The sequence below is a fragment of the Rhincodon typus genome, chromosome 29 (genome assembly GCF_021869965.1).
Source record: "Rhincodon typus isolate 14 chromosome 29, sRhiTyp1.1, whole genome shotgun sequence".
Taxonomy (NCBI): Eukaryota; Metazoa; Chordata; class Chondrichthyes; order Orectolobiformes; family Rhincodontidae; genus Rhincodon; species Rhincodon typus.
Genome location: NC_063360.1, coordinates 12,582,686 through 12,603,583, shown reverse-complemented (window position 1 = coordinate 12,603,583; position 20,898 = coordinate 12,582,686). Strand labels below are relative to the sequence as shown.

At 40.2% G+C, this 20,898-nt stretch overlaps 1 protein-coding gene across 1 annotated transcript in view; it reads right to left on the bottom strand.

Moving 5' to 3' along the window:
- Window positions 1-20,898, bottom strand: part of abca7 (ATP-binding cassette, sub-family A (ABC1), member 7) — a 181,282-nt gene that overhangs the window by 155,451 nt on the left and 4,933 nt on the right. Inside the window, exon 2 of the mRNA XM_048613899.1 lies at window positions 536-637. Within this exon, the coding sequence (XP_048469856.1) occupies window positions 536-601 (66 nt within the window). The 5' untranslated portion in view covers window positions 602-637. The remainder of the gene's footprint in view (window positions 1-535; window positions 638-20,898) is intronic.

Here is a 20,898-nt window from a genome sequence, read left to right as displayed (position 1 = left end):
ATATTTGGAAGTATTACAACAAAATATCACACTGCTACCATCTGTACAAATTATATGCTAATTATTTCTACACTAATGTCCCAGAGGAAATATACTTGTAAGGGAGTTTCCAAACTCATTGATCTCCAACTTAGCAAATTTCAATCATGGTTCAGGGTCACAACTGGTGTTACTGCCGCTGTGCTATGGAAAAAAGGAAACAAAGTTCAACAAAAGTCTCATTCAAGTGACAGACAACTAGGGGTTTAAAAACAGAACTACACTTGGTTATGGTCCTATACCCTCCACCAAGTAGCCTGTCAAGACCCAAATACTAGAACCGACTAGACTTAAGTAATTCCCTTGAACGTGTAGTGAGACTTCAGGAGACTGAGTTTAGGAAGGAATTGCATTTTGCAATAACTTTCTCAGGTCAGACATTGCCACTTTAAGAGCTACTCTGCAAAAACCACCAAGACTACAAACAGGAAGCACCGAAGAGAGCAGAAACTATTAAAGACCAGGATCATATCAGCTTAACAGATCTCTAACTCACAATTTGCCTTTTCCGATAGGTGAAATTCTTCCAAAGGAGGAGCCCAAGCTGTATCCAGAAGCTCATTTTTGTCTTTATTGTGCATTAGGTAGCAGAGGTCACCTGCATTGCAAAGAAAAATGGAAAACTCAAGTTAACTTACATTTTGCCCCTCCAAGAAAGATTTACATTTTTCTAGCACCTTCTACAAGCAGTAGACCTCAAAATCATCCCACCAAATGAAATACCTTTGAAGTGTCAAGTTTTTGAAATATACTGTATTCCCCCAAAATCCTGTTTGTGAAGTGCAATTTTTAAATGACCTGCAACAAACTCTTCAGGGTTTTAAAAAATGGTTTATTTGTTTTCAAACCTTAGGATGATTAACATATGCACACAAGAGGAAAACTCACAATTAAGGATAACTTAAAACGATATAGACAGCAATTCATATGATTATTGCCTGAATCCAAACCATCAACTTCTAGTGAAGTGTAACAAAAGCTTTGGAAGAACTCAGGTTTGTCAGCACCTTTGGAGAGAAAAACAGTTAACAATCCCTGAAGAGTTAAATCAGGTTTAAAAACCTGAACTGTTCCTCTCTTCAGATTCCTCAGCATCCACAGTATGTTACTTATTTCAGGTGTTCAGTGAAAGCTTCTCTCTTGTAGGACTTCAAACTTAGGTGGGTGCAGTTGGCTGAAGTGGCAGAATTTCTTTTAGCATTTATTACAGATAACTAGATGAAGCTAGTGTACACAATTTGCTCCATGCTTGTGGATATCTGGAATCTTCCAGAGAATAAGCTTCAAGGAGGCTTTAGTCCAGAGGTGGACTTAGCTCAGCCTGGAGTCTGGTTTTCTAGGAGGAAAAAAAGTGTCTTATAGGTAGTGATCTTAACCGTAGACTATATTTTACTAGAATGCAGCAAGGTTCAGAACGTGTAAATGAAACCTCTTTCAAAGATCAGGGATTTTTGTATCTGATGGCTAATTAAGGATGAATTTGGTTAAAATGACTATTTTTGTGCCACTTGTTAAAAGCCATTGATCATTGAATGAAATACATGTTGAACAATTAGCAATACTTTAGGTAAAGGCAAAGTCACCACAGACCCAGAGGACCAGAAGGCTGCTCGGAGAGAGATGACTGGTGATGGTTTAATCAGAGGGTCACCACACCTCAGACAGAGGACAGTTAAAAAGGTAGGACCTTCATGGGGAACCTCAACTGATACCGCTATTGCTGTTGCCATTATTCTGCATCACAAGCCAGCCACCCAGCCAACTGAGTTAATCAACTCCCAACCACTTGAGGTATAATGAGCTTCAATAGCTCCCAGTTGTTTACCAGACCCTGTTGGGGAGATACTGCTCAGCCTTAGATGGACTGTAATGACCAAACATTGCAAATTGAGTGATTCCAGGAGGGTGATGGTTTCTGACCTCTATCCTTGTAATTACTACTTGGAACTTCCCAGAATCAGTCAAATTAAATACAATTGATAGTGACCATGTTTTATTCTGACAAAGTCCATTTTTAGATTTTAAAATACATTTTACCTTCTAGATTTATGCATCTGACAACCAGATTTAAAAACCCCATCCAAAAGATAACACCAACAACTGCATAGCACACTGTTTAATGCTGGAGCCCTCACCTCATTTTTGCTCAGCTATCAATCATGAACCTTGAATCTTGTGATTCAGAGCAGTGAGAGTGTTACTGACTGTCATTTAGCAAACTCAATCTGGCTAAGGGGCAAAACCCTGTACTCCATCATCACAGATGCTGTTTACCTCCATATGACTGACTCCATAGTTGTTGATTCACTGATGCCCTCTAATAGCTTATTCAAGGTGATCATTCATCATACATCTTTCCAAATCTAGAGTATGGTAGACAGCATTACAACCGTCCTCATCTGATTTCAATTTCAACATCAACATTAACTATATGGCAGAAAGAGATGGAGGCTTGTGGGGGCTTTATAAAAAAATTGAGAATACATTTCTTTTGGACAAGCATGAGCTGGTTCCAAGATTGCATCTTTATAGTACATTAAAAAGCAGGTTTTAGACAAAGAGGAAGTTGAGCTGGAGTTGTTCTAATTTCAATCTTACAGTAAGTTCAGAATAAAAGTTCTTAAATCAGCAACAGCTAATAGATAGAAGTGCCAATGGAGTATTGGGAGAGCCAGGTAGATATGTTAGTACTCAGTTTCCCCTCAGATTGCAAGTGAGAAAGGGTAAACAAAACCAGGACAATACTTTCAGATGTACCAGAGTAACAATGGGTCACAGCTAGAAACAGCAATATAGAGGAGTATTTCTTTACACGCCACATTTCAGGGTTCAGTGGAAATCTGTCCCACAATTAGCCCAAGCATCTTATGAGGATTGCCTCATGATTTATTAGGATGTCATCAGCCAGGAGTGTAAAAATAGTATTCCTGTGACCAGAATCTGATATTCATTGCTTTCAGGTCTACTTGTTTAACTTCTAACAGAAGAGACAGCAAATAAGATTTTACAAACATGTTTGTGAAATAATTAAAGCTATGCAAATACTACATTGGGTATCACTAGACTTCAACATCTTGTCCCCAACTATTTCATGGGATTGGAGCCTCACTTGCTAGGCCAAAACATTAACCACTCCCAATTGTTCTTGAGATTTGTGGTAAGCTGTTCTCAAACTACTGTTTGTCCATGTAGCGTAGGTGCAACCAAAATGCTGTTAGGAAGACAGTTCCAGAATTACCAGTCAGTATAGAGCTATTGATTCATCAGTTGAGGGGGTTTGGGGTCCGTAGTTGATCAGAAGGGTTTCCTTCATGCACAAGACATCATTGGATTTGGATATTGGGGACTCCCAGGGCAACACCCTTCTGCCTATATACCACTGCTCTGCCACTGGGATAAGGCATACCTAGGAGTGGTGGTGCTTTTGTCTGGGATATAGGTCACACTTAATACAGATAAATGTCAGGTTGTTACTTGACTAGTACTGGGAAACTGCACATCCCCACTTGTTTTGAGGAGGATTTTGCAGTGCTGACAGATTGAGTTTGTGGTCATTTCCAGTGCCAGTCAACACTGGTTCAATTCATTTTAGACTTTGTAGCAGTTTGATTAAAAAAGGGGAGTGTCCTGCTGGGTCATTTCAGGAGGGTAGTCAAGCACATTGTCAAGATAGGCAAGGTCAAATTTCCGAAAATGTCATTACAAGTTTGTCATTTTTTTTAAAAAAACTAAGCAATGTTTCCTGATCACATCTATTATGACTAACTTCTAATTCTTGGTGTTAGCTGAATATAAATTCTACCAGCTACCATGGGATTTGAACCAGTGACCCCACAGCACTAGCATGCGCCTTTGGCTTAGTCCAATGACATCAGCACTGCATCACCACGTATCAATGCACCCTTTCCCCGCACCCCACGCCCCCACAACCCCTAAATCCCTCTGATTTGAAAGTTATCAGACGACTTCCCAACCATCTTGTTTCAGACAAACATTGGTACAATTACAATTCTCACATCAGGAACCAGATGCGCTCACTTCTGAGTCCACAACATCACACCATTTTCAGCAATGTGTACATACTGCAATTCTAATAGACTAGTTAGTTAATTGGTCTACAGCAAGGTTCACTGCCCAACTAGGAGGACATGGGATACAGCCAGAGGGATAACTTGAAGGGCAAGAGGCAGCCATTTTTCCCCAAAGAGGAACTGAATGGAAGGCAATAGGCAGGGAGGATGCCAGGACAAATCACTCCACCCTCTGCCCCACTCCCCAACTTTTAAAAGATCAGAGGTGACAAATTAATGTACATAAATCCTGTTCTTTGCCAAGCCGAGGTGGTGAGCAACAGGAAGTGATGAGAACTAGGTGATATATTTTGGTGACTTGCTTAGATCTGCAGAGGTTAATCCCAAGATCAACCTTGATGCTGGCTGGTCAGCTGCTATCAGAATACAAAAGGGCAACATCCCGAGGACAATTCTCCTCAATCAGGGAGAAGGAGTACATTCAGAAACCTAGATGTCTCAAAGGTCAGAATTGTGTTGGACTGGAGACTGAGTGCAGACTGCAGCTTATCACTCCCATTTTCATTCATGAGGGAGAGATGGGGCCAAGTTTAACAGCACCTTTCTTCACCTTGCAGCCAGAGGGGAGATGAACACTGGGGACATCATAAGAGGGCATATCTGGATGGTGAGGTTGCTTCACAGGCATATTGGCCTTTGTTCTGGCAAGAGTGGCAAGTTATAAAACAAACCTCCCCAGGCTTGGGGATGCAATGCTCCCCCTGCAATGAATGGTCAACAAATAAACTATCACCTCTACTTTAGGCTGTGCAAGTATCTGTTGACACTCAATCTTATCACCACTTTTTTCTATATCTGCCTCAGACCCAGCTGCAGAGGGGTAGAGACCAGTGTCTACTTGTTCCAGAGAAGGAGAAACAAAAAGGCACCTCAGAGCCTGCACAATTGCATCTCTCTGGTACACTTCAAAATAGAAGCTATTCACTTTGATGGGCCATTTGAGAAAGTAACATGTCAAGATTGGGGTAGGTGGTCACTGGGAAACCAGCAAGGAAGCAGCTGCAACTGCTGGAGAATCAGTGTGATCTGCACGTGCAGGTGTCAGTGAAAGAAGGAGTCCATCCATGTCATCCACTCCATATTGTCTGTGGATGCACTCCACATTTATTCCAGAAGGAGGGGATGAAATAGAAGAAAGTTTGGGGGAAAGTTATGCATGCTCAACAAAACACTTCAAATGGAATACTGGATGGAGACAGAAGCTTTGTAATTACCCAAGAAACAGATGGCTGCCTTGATGGGCCGGGGGCAGGGGGCAGGGGGTAACAATTCAACTGAGGCTCATCTGACAATCCGGCTGGTAAAGATTCACTCTCGCACTGATCAGCTTCTGGTCATTAGTGGAGTTGTTGAGCTGAGGCCAGTGGCACAGAAGTGAAAATGATTCATTCCCAAAGAGAACAGGGAATAAACTCCCATACAGAAGTAAACAACTTATTAGCAGGTGGATGCACCACTCAGCTAACTAGTCAACTCTGCTTCAAGGATCAACCTGGATTTGGCACAAGAGTCTTAAGCTGTTACCAGAGAACTGCTTTTACAAGAGGGAAAAGCAACTGGGAGAAAAGTTGGACCTCAACCAGAGTTCAAACTTCCCAGACTGCTCTTTTGCCCATCTCCCATGTACTTTTTTAAACTTTTGGTGGTAGTTTTTGTATGCCAGTTGTAACCCTTCTGGGATCCAGAAAAACATTCAAATGTTTTATTCTAAACACCAAACTGTTTAGATTAGTCTAGCCCTTTGACAGCAGTGGTCAGATTCTACTTGTTTAAAAGGAATTTATAAGGTATGCCAGGCAGAAATTTATTACTGGAACATTACTGGCTTTTGTGGTTGACTGCATATCAGATTTTCCTTCTGGATTTAGAGGACACTCTGCTCTCCCTGTACCACTAAACTTATTGTCATAGCTTAGAGGGCTTCCTCTTCTTCCCAAGATGTTTTACTGCATGGGATATATCCATATGCACTAATACACTAAGCTATTATGCTGTCAGGGTTCTAAAGACATTATAAGATCTTAAAATCCACTTAAGGAGATTCCTGCCAGAGTCAGATAGCCAAAGAGTCCAGTCTGCTGTCACTCCTCCAGCTGAAACAGGTTGGCAAATCTTTCCTTCATTACATCATTGACTACATTTCAAAAGTAGTTCCTTGGCTATTAAGCATCTATTGGTCATGAAAAATATCAAGGGTTATATTATTATATAAATGCTAGTCTCTGTTTGCCTCATTTATTTTGACTTCACCTTAAGCCCATTCCCACCAAATGAGGTGGGTTTCGTATCCCAGTCAGCACTCCCATTCTCAGCAGCACCATCAACAGGTTCACTGATACCAAGTCAGGAGCTCAAAGATTCCTGTTCAATGATGACTTAGCCAATTTCAGTAGGGGTGACTGCATGAGGCTTTACAACTGGCCCGAGTGCCTATAGGTTAATGGGGAAAACGTTACTTAAAATTGACTGTCGTTCCCATACAATCTTTGCTAGACAGTGCAAATAAAGTCATCAGGCAGCGTGCAAGATTGACATTCAATCAGGTGCATCATTGATTTGGCCTGTCAGCACCAAGCAATTTTTCACACAAGTGTAAGAAGGGTTTAAGAGTCATGGATAAGACTTTAAAAAACATGAAAATTAAAGTCCACCTCTTGTTCATATCTTCATATAAACATCAAGAACATAACATGTTGACATTGTATATATAGGCTTTTTAAATGCATATGCAGTAAACACGAGTCATTTAATAACATACATTAAAAATCTTTATCAAGACAGTGACAAACACTTTTCAAGTGTGTCTGAAGGTTGAAAAGGAGCTAGCATTAGTCAGAAAACTGAAATTAGCCTCACCCCTCAGATTTTTATTTTAAGAAATCTAGAATTTAGGCAAAAAGTCCAAGGCCTACATGACAGCACAGCATAAAGGACGAAAAGATTACTCAGAAGAGAAACAGAAATAACAGTGAGTTCAGAGACCGGTTTATCGTATTTGTGGGATGCTTATTTGCATGTCACAGAACGCAAGGACCTCAGTCTTCACTTGGAGATTTTGGGCTTTAAGATTTACTCACCAACTAAGCAACAATGCCAAAAACTGCCCTGTCAAAAACATTAGGCTCTCAGCTTCAACAGGACAAACTAACCACTAACAAACAAGGTTAAGAACAGCTGAATTATCTGGATCTTTCCAGGTTTCTCAACCTCAGGGGCCAGAGTTGAACTCAAAGCTAGTTTGTTTTAAGAACCTATAGATTTTAGGAGGAAGGGAAAACTGAATGCATGATAAGCTTTTAAGTCCTGGAAATAAATGAGAACGGATGATTTCAAAGTAGCGAGGATGCAGGGATGAAGAAGTGTGCACAAGACAGGGAGGAACACGAGTGGAATTTGTGAACAGACAATATAGACAAAACAAGATAACAAAAGCTACAAGTTTTTGATAAAGTCATTGATAATATTTCCTTTAAAGCACTCACTCCTACTTCATTTGAGAACCTTTGCTATCTTTAGTGTTCCAAATGTCAACTGTTCCTATCCAATAGAGACTCAAACACATCTGTTAAGGACCAGACCAAAGCCCTCAAAATATTCAGAAAATAGCCCAGACCTTAACTTTTTCTTACTTTAAGGTTAATGTTAGGTAATGTATTTGAGGTGCAATTTGATTTAAAACCAGATTTAAAGCAAAACACATCTTATTCATCCACTATTGTTAAAATACAAACAAAAGAATAAAGGAATTGCAGTAACTTAGCTCTATTGGAAAGCTTAGATTAATAGAAACATTAACTATTACCAATTAACTGTTCTAATACAGTAACATCCCATAATCACACCCAGGACAAAAGGCAAGTTTAGAAAACAGCTTGTCTCACATGCAATTGTAGTAGCAAGCAGAGAAACCCCAGCTTTTGGCTTTAACCAAGAGGGTAAAAAAGTAGCTCTCACTTCCCCAACAGCAACCGCTGAAAACTAAACTAAAAATCCTGGGTCTGAGTTGGACTACACCCATTCAGGCTGCTTCTAATGTTCCAACTTTAGAAAACCAAGGCCTCAAACGGTTTATTTCTTACAGACTGCTCAGTACCTCTCGTTCAATCTCAAACAAAAACAGGACAAGATATACCTCTTAAAGCCAGTATTGTCACACACCAATGATTCGACTGTAGAAATGGAGTTGACTATAGACAGCAATACACTTATCCAAAGCAATTATCTTCAGAATGAAAGTACACCCCAAATATTAGCTTCATAATAAAGTCTCCATTACACAATGTCATACCACCAACTTGTTTTTAACTCTTTCACCCCAATCATCTTGAATGGGGATCATAATCACCTTTAGTTAGCACCTACACAAAACAGGAGTCTTCTCATTTTTAAGCTAGCCTTGGTTTTTCCAGCAGGCAAAGTCATTTTGTATAGAAATCTCCAACTAGCCTTTCTTTTCTGGCCCTGACATGTGGGCACTGCCAAAATATTGTTCAATACCTCCAGCTCATTTTCACCAGAAATGACAGAAAGTGTATTCTACCCACCATGTTCTCCTCAGAATATTTTGTATTGAGGGAAGCATCGTAGCCCAAGTCTAATCCTTCGGACTCAGTTACTTGTGACATGGAGGTGTAACCCAGTCTTCTCCATAACTTAGTGTTAAAGTCAACTATCCTCCACCCAAACCATCCAGATGTGGCTTTGCTCAGCGAAGACTAGGAACTGAATATGGAACTTTCCTCATTTGGCTCAGTGGAAGGCCATGAATGAACCAGGATCTCAACTTTTTATTACAAGAAGGAAAACAACAATATACTGTAGATGTGAACAATCTCAGGATGATCGCAATACAAGAATTTAGATGACAAGTACAACTGGTATTTACAAAGCATCACAGTCAATTTCCCAAGGGGTGTAATGAAGCACCATTTGAAACCAAGCCATATCAGATTAGGGCAGTTGGCTAAAGGCATAGGCAAAAATAGTAGATTTCAAAGAATTTTAAGAGGAAAAAAGTAGGTTAGGCAGAAGTCCAAGGATTTAGCTGTTTAGGCTTTGACAGGTGAAACTGTTTGCAGTGATTAAAATCAAGAATGGTAAAGAGGTAATAATTGAACAATTGCAGATACCTCAGGAAAGGACAGCTCTTGTAGCACATTGGTAGAATCCCTACCTCTAAGCCAGGCAAGTCCCACCTACCCCACAGGTGCATAACTTCTGAAGGGAAATATCCATCTCAGGGAAGTTAGTGTTGCAGAAGATTGCAGGTGTGTACAATTTTTAAATTGTAGTGCTGCTTAACTCTGAATCAATATAGGTCTGCAAACACATATGGTGAATGCAACCATATGAATAAGGAGCAGAAATAGACCATTCAGGGCCTCTGCTTCCACTAGCTTTTTGTGGAGTTAGAAAAACTCAGGGGCCTCAAAACAATTTTGCCTCATCTTAAGTGGGCAATCTGTAAATCTGTATTCTACCCTGGCAAAATCCTTGAGGACTTTATTTCAATCAAGTTCCCTTTAACAACTCCAGCATGACTTGCTTTTCCTCAATCAAACCCATCCTTTCCAGGTATAGCCCAGAAAATCTGACCTTTTTGACATATTTACGTTCTGCCTTAAAGAAAGGTGACCAATACTGTGCCGAGTACTACAAATAATGGTCTCACCAACATCCTGTATAACTGAAGGCTAGCCTCCCTACTTTTTATTCATTTACTCTAGAGATAAATAGGACTTAGAAACATAGAAGATAGGAGCTGCAGGCAGCCATGTGGCCCTTCAACCCTGCTCCACCATTCTTCATGATCATGGCTGATTGTTCAATTCAATAGCCTAATCCTACTCTCTCCCCATAACCTTTGATCCCATTTGCCCCAAGTGCTATATCTAGTCACCTCTTGAATACATTCAATGGTCTGGCATCAACTATTTCCTGTGGTAATGAATTCTACAGGCTTACCACTCAGTGAAGAAATGTCTCATCTGTCCTAAATAGTCTATCCTCATAACGTGACCCCTGGTTCTGGACATATCCACCATCAGGAACATCCTCCCAGAATCTACCCTGTCTAGTCCTGCTGGAATTTTATAAGTGTCTGAGATCCCCCCCCTCATTCATCTGGACTCTAGCGAAAACAATCCCAAACTAGTCCAATTTAGAACACAGGCAGCTGGGATTTATGACCTAGTCAATAAGGGACGGAGCAAAAAGCAGGGGGCTGAACAGAAAGACATGAGAATACTTAAATCTTAGAGATGGATGAGGACTTCAGTAGGTAAGCAAAAGTTGGGTGAATGTGTAACATCTGAATGGGTTGACAAAAAAAATCTACAAAGAGAACTTGTAATAGTGTAGAACTCTTTCAACCAAAGTGTGATTAGTTTATCTGCTCCACAAATGCAAATGACATTCATTAAGTCACTGGATTGTTAGACAAGACTGAGAAAGTGGAGTTACAATGAAATAATTGACTAAACTATGGTAGCCCAGTTCCAGTTCTGGTTCCTTAAAGCAGCATAGACTGAAGTCTAAAACTGTGGTCTGGATGGCTTTGCACTAGACTCAGCAGTGCCTTCACCTTAAGCACTGAGGTGCTGAAGATAGGAACAGCCACTGACCTAGAAAAGCACAAATTCCTTCCATTTATTTTAGTTTCCACAAGTAACAAAGTATATCCTGCTATCTAGTCCCTAAATCTCTTCAGCTCAAATTTTCTGCTGTTCTAAGAGCTGTTCCTTACCTATGTACAGTTACATTGGTTCAGCTATCTAGTGTCCTCATTCAGGAGAGACTTTTACATACTAGAAACTTCAGAGTGTTAATTAAGCAATGGTAGACACAATAACTGAACACAAAGACATGTGACTTCAATACTTTAATTATGGCCTGAAATCTCTACCACTCTAAATTCCTAGGCTGCTTAAAGTAGCATTAAATCTTTAAGCACCTAAGCAGCACACAATCAGTAACATGTAAAACCTCTTAAAAGTCAGCACATTCAAGCAACACATTGGAAAATTCCATTTTTAAGTAAGAGGCATGTGCTCAAAACTCTCAGGAGCAGGATGGAATAAAATCAGTATCACTGGACCTCGTGGTCTCCAGTATCAGCTGGAGAACTGCCGATGTTCTGAGCCAGTCGGCAACCTCTCAGCAACGGGAATCAGGCAAACCAAGTCTGAAAATAAAATTATGGTTTAAAAAGGAAAAGAAATTCTCCCACTAAAATACCTCAAAATAGTTTAAGGATTTTCCTTAACATCCTAAAGACGGAGATTAACAAGCATTTAGCTACAACAGTTCCAACAGAACTGACCATATGAGCTAATTAGATATTAGCAGTGAGCACTTCCTGTTCAGCTTCTAATACATTTCAATACACAGCTGCATCCACATAGAGTATAAGTTACAGAACAGTCTCATTCAGTTAGTTATGTCTTTAACAGTTTTAGCACGTCAATTGGATCCATCTTCATTGATACTATTTCCCTACCAGGATCTTTGTACACCTGTATTTGGCCTTTAAGTTACCCAATCCTGTAAAAATGATGTTCATACCAAGAGTATGAAAGGATAAAGATAGTGATTCATTAGTAAATACGCTATTGATGAGAGTTGCTCACTTCAGCTGGGATACTATAATCCAGCTCAGTCCCTGGATTAGGGAAGGACAGGAAATGCAAGAATCACTCAGTCCCCAATTCTGATCATTACCCATCAAATCAGACAAAAAAATGGATAAGGATGAAAGTGAGAGAACAATGAGCCAGAGAACAGTTGGCTGATGATCACAATCTAAACTGATATTTGAAGAATGGTCACTTGGGTGTGAAATCAAAGAGCAGCCCAAACTGAACCACAGGAGGAAACTGAAAAGGAGACAAAATGTTGCAGTTGTTTCTATCTCACTCTTCAAACAATTTAAGCTGGCTCACAACTAGCAGCATGCTTGGTCCCTCAGCTACAAAATGTACAAAGTTAAAAATGCCATAATCTAGGCGTAACTGTTGTGGTACATTTCAGCAAATAAGCTTTCCTCCCTCCCTCAGCCTGTTATTCAGTTAATTACCCTAGTTACAGGCTGCTCCACTTCAGAAGACTGGCTTTGCTGGATAACAGCACACATTTCAAAACACTGCAAAGCTCCTCTGAGACAGCAATTTATTTTTCCAGGAGAAAGGTCCATGAATCATACTCTAATCAGGCTTTAGATAAGCAATGCTCATAACAGTCCCTGAACTATGTGCAACATTCTCCTGGACTTTGTTTAAAGCCAGGATTCAATAGGACCCTTTACCCCATTATCCACCAATTGGGAAGTGGCCACAGAGCAACCCATTAATTCAACTGGAAATGTAAGTACATCAAATACATCTCTCATCTACTGGGGAGGGGGATGGATGGCAAAAGTGTGCCCGGAATGATTTCCGGGACCACATTCTCTGTTAGGGGTGATGCAAGTGACCCTTCCATCCCTAGAGTGGATGGAGTTACAGCTTTCCTAAGCAGGAATGCAAACAAACTGGGGATTGTGATCTTTACAGGTCAGGGTAACATGGGCCTAAAACAGCTCCAGGATAAATTTGTTTTGCAAACCATCTTTCTCTGCTATTTCAAAGTGTCTGCTGAGAGCTATACAACAAGTCTAACTAAAATAGCAAACATGTTGGCATTTCTCAGAATATACTATGCATGCTTATCCCACTGTTAGGGTCCTTTACGTACCACAGAATTGTAAATTCCAGAAGTCAAGACCACTTCAAATTGAGGTTTTGTTTTGCAGTGTCCCTGAGCTCTTTTGCTGCTACAAAGTCTCAGGAGAATCCTGGCAGCACAGTGGCTCAGTGGTTAGCACTGCTGCCTCTCAGCGCCAGGGACCCAGGTTCAATTCCACCCTCACGCAACTGTCTGTGTTGAGTTTGCACGTTCTCCCTGTGTCCGCGTGGGTTTCCTCCCACAGTCCAAAGATGTGCAGGTTAGGTGGATTGGTCATGCCAGATTGTCCATAGTGTCCAGGGATGTGTAGATTAGGTGGGTTATAAAGGGATGGGTCTGGGTGGGATGCTCCAAGGGTCAGTGTGGACTTGTTGGGCCAAAGGGCCTGTTTCCACACTGTAGGGATTCTATTAATGAATCCATTTCCGACCTCAAAGCCCGTTTTCTCCCCAAATTTCTGCTCTAGCCAGTCCTCACCCCTCTATTACCTTGGTAATGTCACTAAAACAGAATGACATCATCCAATCAGTTTACCTGATGAACTAGCCCTTTCTTCTCAACCTGCACTCAATGTGCACAGCTCTCAGCCCTCTTGCTGTATTGCTTGACCAGGAACAACCAGGAAAAATGAAGGAAAGGTGGAATGACCACTTCACTAGCAGGGATGCAGAGTCTAATAGTATACTGATTATAGGTAGATATAGCACTTGTAATCAGAATAGGAGTTCCCCATTTGGACCAGACTAACAGCCCCAATCAGGAAGCCCTGGCTGATAGATATAAACAGGAGTGTCAGAGGTTTGGCTCACTCAGCTGGTTCAGAGGAAGCTGGATCAGTGTCAAAGACTTTCCCGGCATAAAGAAAGGATGACAAAAACAGAAGTTGCTGGAAATGCTCAGCAGGTCTAGCAGCATCTGAAGAAAAAAAAATCAGTTAACATTTCACTTCCGTGAGGAAGTGTCATCAGACCTGAAACATTAACTGATCTTTTTTTCTTCACAGATGCTGCCAGACCTGCTGAGCTTTTCCAGCAACTTCTGTTTTTGCCACTTTCTTTACAGAATCTGCAGTTCTTTGTTTTTATTTAGTAAATAAAGGGTAACTCTGTGACGGGATACCAGCCTCTAGTTATTTCAGTAGACATCAGGGAGGAAGTAAACATTTTGTTTAATCCATCAGGATAAAAATAGTGACCTCAAAATTTTAGCTTCCTGGGGATGAAACTTGACCACAATGGTCCAGACCAATTACTCTGAATTGCAGCAACTATTGAAAATTAGGAAGGAATTTTCACATAACAAGATCCCACAAACAATAAGAATAAAAAATTGGGAAGTAAGGTCAGGAACTGACCAAGGAGATAAATCACCAGATAATTGTTTTTTTAGGCACCGTGTCCTACATTTTTAGACAGTTCTTGCACCAATTCAAATAGGGTCATTGTATCTTTAACATTCCCATGAGCCACTGAAACAGGCAAATGGAATCTTCAAACTCTTAGCTGAAGGATAAGATTGGTAACAATGCAGTCCAAATACTTAATATACAAATATCTTTATTGGCATCTCTGAATTGAGAATTATGTACATGTCTAATTTTAATAGAAATCTTTTCCAGCTCTATTTAAATTTGATGGGGATTAATGAAGGGGGGAGAAAAGGAATATGCTCTGGCATGATGTCCCATTAGCCAACAGCATCCAAATTGCTGCCAATTAGTCTTTGGAACACAACCCTTCAAGCGCAAACAACTCCATCCCATACACACATCACCCTCTATGTGAAAAATTAATTGCCAGAGAAAGTGTAGGCTGATACAATTGCAGCATCTAAAAGGCATTTGTATGGGTATATGAATAGGAAAGGTCTAGGGGGATATGGGCCAAATGCTGGCTAATGGGACTAGATTAATTTAGGATATCTGGTTGGCATGGACGAGTTGGATCAAAGGTCTGTTTCCATGCTGCACATCAATGGCTCTAATCCCATTTATTCTCATGCATTTTTTTATTCTCATTTTTGTTCTGTTTGAATTTTATGGACCCCAAAGATTTGGAGACGCTGTCTTAGCAAGAGTTGTTTCATTGGTGAATAATCAATGAACACCACAATGCCAATTTTCCAATTACAGTCACATCAAAACATGAAATCCTAAGGTTTCATGGTGCCTAACCAAAAACCCACAGATAAAAGAGTGCAGGCACTTATAAAGTGGCACAGATCCATATATACAAACATACCAAGGCTGCCACACTACTGATAACAGGCCAGTGGTGGGAAGCAAGATTTTCACTGTATTTCAACTTTTATCTCTCGTCTTAATTTTCTTTCTTTTCTCTTCTGCTAGAACTGACTTCTCTGGACTCAGTGCATAGCTGCCAGGAACTCCCTCTCTCAATTGTCTAGCAGCCAGTGTCAGTGGAGTATTCAATTACAGACTCCATACCATCCAACCAAACATGACCTTGCCCTCCGCCAATAGCAATGGCTACATTCCAACAGGGGTCAGTGACTAGAACATCTGCTATTGCATCCAGCCAACCCCAATCCAGGTGTAAAAGGATAAACAGAACAATGTAACTTGAACCACGCCCTTCCAAATCCACAAGCCTCAATACCAAGCAAGGCATGTCTTCCTTCAGTAAACAACTTGCAATGTATTTGGTTCAAATGCAAATGTTTTAGAAAGAGCTGTAGGCAGAGTTAGAAACATTGGAATGAATAAGAGGTGTAGACCATTTAGCCCCTTGAGCCTGCTCTGCCATTCATTATGTCCTTGGTTGATCTGATCATACACTGTTCCACACTCTGCTTAACCTGGCTACCCTTCAACTCACTTGTTCATCAAGCATCTATCCAGCTCTGCTGTTAAAAAAGAGATTCTACCTCCATTACTATCTGGAAAAGGGTGAGTTCTATGGCTCGCAAAAAATTCAGAAGTTTGACTCACCTTCACAACTTGCAGTCTCCGCCACTGTAACAGTATTTCCATTACTCCAGATAAACAATTATATCTAGAGCACAGAAATACAATAGGCTACATCATTGTATCCACAAGCTGCAGTCAGCCAAACAACCACAACTCCCAATCGGTGTCTGCAGCAAATAGTTAAGTGGAATGATGCAGACAGTTCCAATCTTTGCAATTCTTTCCAGTCCTAACTGCCCAATGCTTCCACACCTTTTAAAAACCTTTGGCCCTACTGCATCTCTGCTCTTTCCACACCATTGATGGCAGCGATGAAAATCACCACACTCACCTTATAAGGAGGAAGAATTTAGGAGATCTCACTCACGATTCAAAAAAATGCTCTAACATTCTTACCTTTGAACACACCATAGGCCTCAAATTGTGACTTTTCCTTTGTACCCACCTACCCCATCCAAAGAAGAGGTATTTTATCATGAACAATTCCCATACACAAATACAAGTTATTGCAAACAACATGCAAACAGCTTCAGTGGCAAAGGAAAACAAATTGCATGAGGCTACTCAAGGGATGTAGGACAGGTGGGCACAGTCAAAAACTTACAGCCAGATATTTCAGGAATGACCATAAACTTTTCATGCAAAAAACAGTGGAAGTTTGGAATTCTCTTTGGGAAACATCAACTGATACTAGATCAATAGTTCATATTATAGTTGTGATTGATAGATTTAGGTCAAGGGATACAGGGCAAAGGTAGGGGTATGGAGTTGGGTTACAGATCAGCCAAAATATCATTGATTACAGAAACAGGCTGAAGAGGTCAAAAAACCTACTTCTATTCCTCAGAAACAGTTCAAAAACCAGGTAAACAATTAAAGAGGACGAGAGTAATGAAGACAAGGTAAAATAGTGTTATCCATTGGACAACACATTAGAGAAGCACTCTGAAGTCGTGCATACAGCATACAGCATACAACAGCCACACTCGACTGCAAGCTCAAAACTCATTGTGCTGCAATAACTGATCTCAGGAAGCAAATAGATTTTAATTGTATTTAAATAAATGAAGGGATTAAACATTAAATGATTCACTTGAACTCCAATAGGAACAGGCAAACCCTGGTTGAATTAGGGAATACAAGTGTTGTAATGTGCATCTCTGTAAAGAAATACAGAAAAATAGAGTGTAAAGATTGGCTTAAGTTCTTTGCCTTACTAGAATATAATAGGGACACTATAACTCAACTTTGTGCCCTTAAGTAGGGAGGGTGAAACTACCAGGCAAATTCATTGAACTAAATACAAGTGGCTAGGTCAAGTTAGGTGGCAAGGAGATTGGTAAGCAAGGTTAAAATGTAAAGGATACAATAAAGTGGAGTTAAGGTGGCTGATGTGATAACGTGGCAGTAGATGGGATGTGGATTCTAGTAAGATGGGGAAGTAGCATTAAAAACTAGAGAACGCTGGTAGATGGAATGGTTTATCAACAGTTCAAAACTTTCTTACTCCTTTACTATTCAGTTTTCTCAATCTCAATATTCTTCATATATGGAGATCAAATTTGGATCAGGAATGATGCTTCCTTTATTCCTATTTAACATTTTCTGCCAAGTATTGTAATATTCACCCGTCTAACAGCTTTTAAAACTAATTTGGTAACTTAAACCAGGGCAGAATCCTAGGAAGTGTATCATTCATTTTCTACTGCCACTATGAATACTTTGCAATGATAAACTGTGTTTGAGGGGGGGATTTGGCTCCTTTCTGGCATAGGCATGTACAGAAAGTGAAACTCTCTGGTCTGAAAACTATAATGGAGATGTAGCTGGAACTGCCATGCTCAGCCAACGATGAGAATGATCTGAATACAGAGAAAAGCATCAAATCTATTATTAATTTTGTTTGCCTGGTACTGGCTTTGTTGGATCAAGCATTCCTACAAGGGCAGAGGTTAAACTAAAACTGGTGTTTTTAAATCAATCAGCTAATTTTCAGAGTGAACCAAGAACACCAGTTTCATATTTACAACTCTGAAGGCCCTACTGTATGCATCCCTCCCTTCCAACACTTGCATACCACTCCCACAATTGCACTACCTAAAACAGGAGGAAAACCATAAGCAGGTTAGCAACCCACTACTTGACCAGAATTAGCTCATTGAGATCACCATAAGCTATTTAGGTGTTTAGGTGGAAGAGTCTTTGAGCAGCGCAAGACTGAAAGATGGATATGTAGCAGACAATTAGGACAATTGCCCACAGAGGGTGTACAGAGCAAGGAGGAAGCACTCCCATCTAAGTATAGACATGGGTTAGTGGGGGCTGTGAATCCAGTACTTCAAAACATGCAATACAGTTTGCTGCCTGTACATGCACTAATCAGGACCAGGGAATACAGAACTATTCCTCCTCTGGTAACTGTTATTCATACTGGTCTTTAATTGGTTAGGGTTGTGAAACTACAGCTCTGTAGGCTGTAAGAGTTCTGAGGAAAGGTCATTCAACCAGAAACTAACTCTGCTTTCTCTCCACAGATGCTGTCAAACCTGCTGAGCTTTTCCAGCAATTGTTTGTTAGCTCTGTGGGCAAATCTGGTGCTGTTAACTGGAGTGTGTGTGTATTGGGAATGAATAAGAAGAATGAGGCTCAATGGGGGGAATAGAAAAGTGGATTCAGGCCAAAAGAAAGATGCAATGTCTTCTTTTTTTAAAATGTTTGGCTGCATTGTAGAAGTTTGTTGGTAGTTAATCTTGATAGTTTAAAAACAAATTTCCCAACTTAAATAATATACAAGAACAAATTGCTGGAGAAACTCAGCAGGTCCGACAGGTATCCCCATCTTTGCTTAACTGTCTCTCTGGGCTCTGTCTCCACCTACACTCCCTCCACTTACCTCCCCTCCCCCACTCCTGTCTTCAGCACAAACCACCTTTTCCTATGTGCTACTCATTCTGAAGAAAGGTCACCAGATCTGAAACATTAACCTGCTTTCTCTCCAGACTTGTCAGCTGTCAGAATGGGCAATTTCTGCTTGTTTCAGATTTCCAGCTTGCAAATTCTTTGTTTTATTAAAAATACAATTTAACAAGCTGAAACATCATTTTGATATAATAGAATACGCAATACAATTGATCTCAGAATCCCTACAGTGTGGAAACAGGCCCTTCGGCCCAACGAGTTCACACCAGACTTTACAGCATCCCACCCAGACCCATCCCACCTAATCTACACATCCCAGGACACTGGGCAATTTAGCATGGCCAATTCACCTAGCTTGCACATCTTTGGACTGTGGGAGGAAACTGGAACACCTGGTGGAAACCCACACAGACACGGGGAGAATGTGCAAACTCCACACAGACATCACCCGAGGATGGAACTGAACCCGGGTTCCTGGCGCTGTGAAGCAGCAGTGCTAACCACTTGAGCCATGGTGCGTGAAAAGCTCAGGAACATTAGCTCCTTTTGCTCTTCATATCCAATCTACTCTTGCTACCTTCACATTTTTGCAGAACCAACTGATTATGGAATTAATTGAACATCAGAAGATTAAGTCAACAAGCTCACTTTACTCAAGCAATAGCCTTGCTACGCATCTAGTTTTAAAGACAATAACAAAATTTCCAGCCAAATTTAAATTATTTTCCTAACATATACAAATACCAAAAATAGACATTTCTGTTAAACACTAGCAGCTCTAGAATTTTGTTCAGCATCTGTCAAACTCACTTTGTTCACTTCAGCTTAAATACCATTATAGTAGGTACTCAAGCTTCTCAAACAATTCAATACACCTCTTTTTGTTGAAATTCAGACTCAGGTGACTCTCAATTTCTCCCTTAAAATATTGAAATTCTGTCATTTTCCCTTCTACAGAACCTAGGAGCTAATAAAAGCCAGGTTTAGTCTTAATTAACCATCATTTCTGATTTTTCTTAGAGCTTCAAGCAGGTGTCTTCTACTTTGGCCTCACCTTCATCCTATTTACTAGCTAAAAATAACTGTTATTCAAAACCTGGCATATTCAGTTCTGAAGTGTGATAAACTTGAAACATTTAACTGCTTATTTTCCTGGTCCAACAGCCACAACAATTTGCTTGTGTGGTGATCAGTTTGACCTATGATTTTAGTTTTATTCATTCAATCATGAGGTGAGACTGTCATCGAACCATTGAGGAAAGTGCTAATAATGTACAACATAATTACATTCTTGTATTGGAACCAAAACAAGAATTTCAGGGGAATAACTAGTTTATCACTTCTCCTTAAACAATAGATAAGTAGTACCACACCAAGAATTATTACATGCATTGCACGAGGAAAGTTGTCCATTCAGCCCTTTGTGCCCATTCCACCATTAAATTCAATCACAGTTGATCTATTTCTTAACACTATTCATATAATCTCCATTCCATGTTGCTTACCTTTCAAAGATCCATCAATCTCAGTCACTATTCCACCTCTCCCAATATCATATCCAACTGGCAAGCATATTTTGGAATTAGTTAACTATTGGATTCCAGTTAGCAATCCCAGAAAAGAGAGAGTTGGAAAATTGCCCAAATAAATCATGAGGATAATGGAATACATTTTTCAGCAATTCCTTACAGGGCAGGTAAAGTAAGATATAGATGCAGAGTAATGCACACTTTACAATGTCCTATCACATACTGTCAGTCAGGTTACGTATAGGATCTATGCAAAGTAAACCTCTCTGGGCAGCCGAGAATAAAGGGGCACAGTTGGAGGATAACAATTCATTATTTTAAACAGTCGAGAAGAAATTTCTTCACTAAAGGGTTGCAAAATCTTTGGCTGTTTTTAATCCAATGGAGGAGAGTGCAGTTTAATTGATTCAATCCCAGACTAAATCACTTAAAAATTTGTCTCAGAAAATCAAAGTGCAAGCAGGAAAGTGAAGTTCAAACCCCAATATCAACCACAATCATTAAATGGCAGAGCAGGCTCAATGGCTTATAGAACATGAAAGCCAAGTCCATATAATTTCTATCAGAGATGGTAGGAACTGCAGATGCTGGAGAATCTGAGATGATTCCAATAGTTAACTAATTACAAAATGTGCAGGCCAGTTGGATGTGATATTGGGAGAGGTGGAAG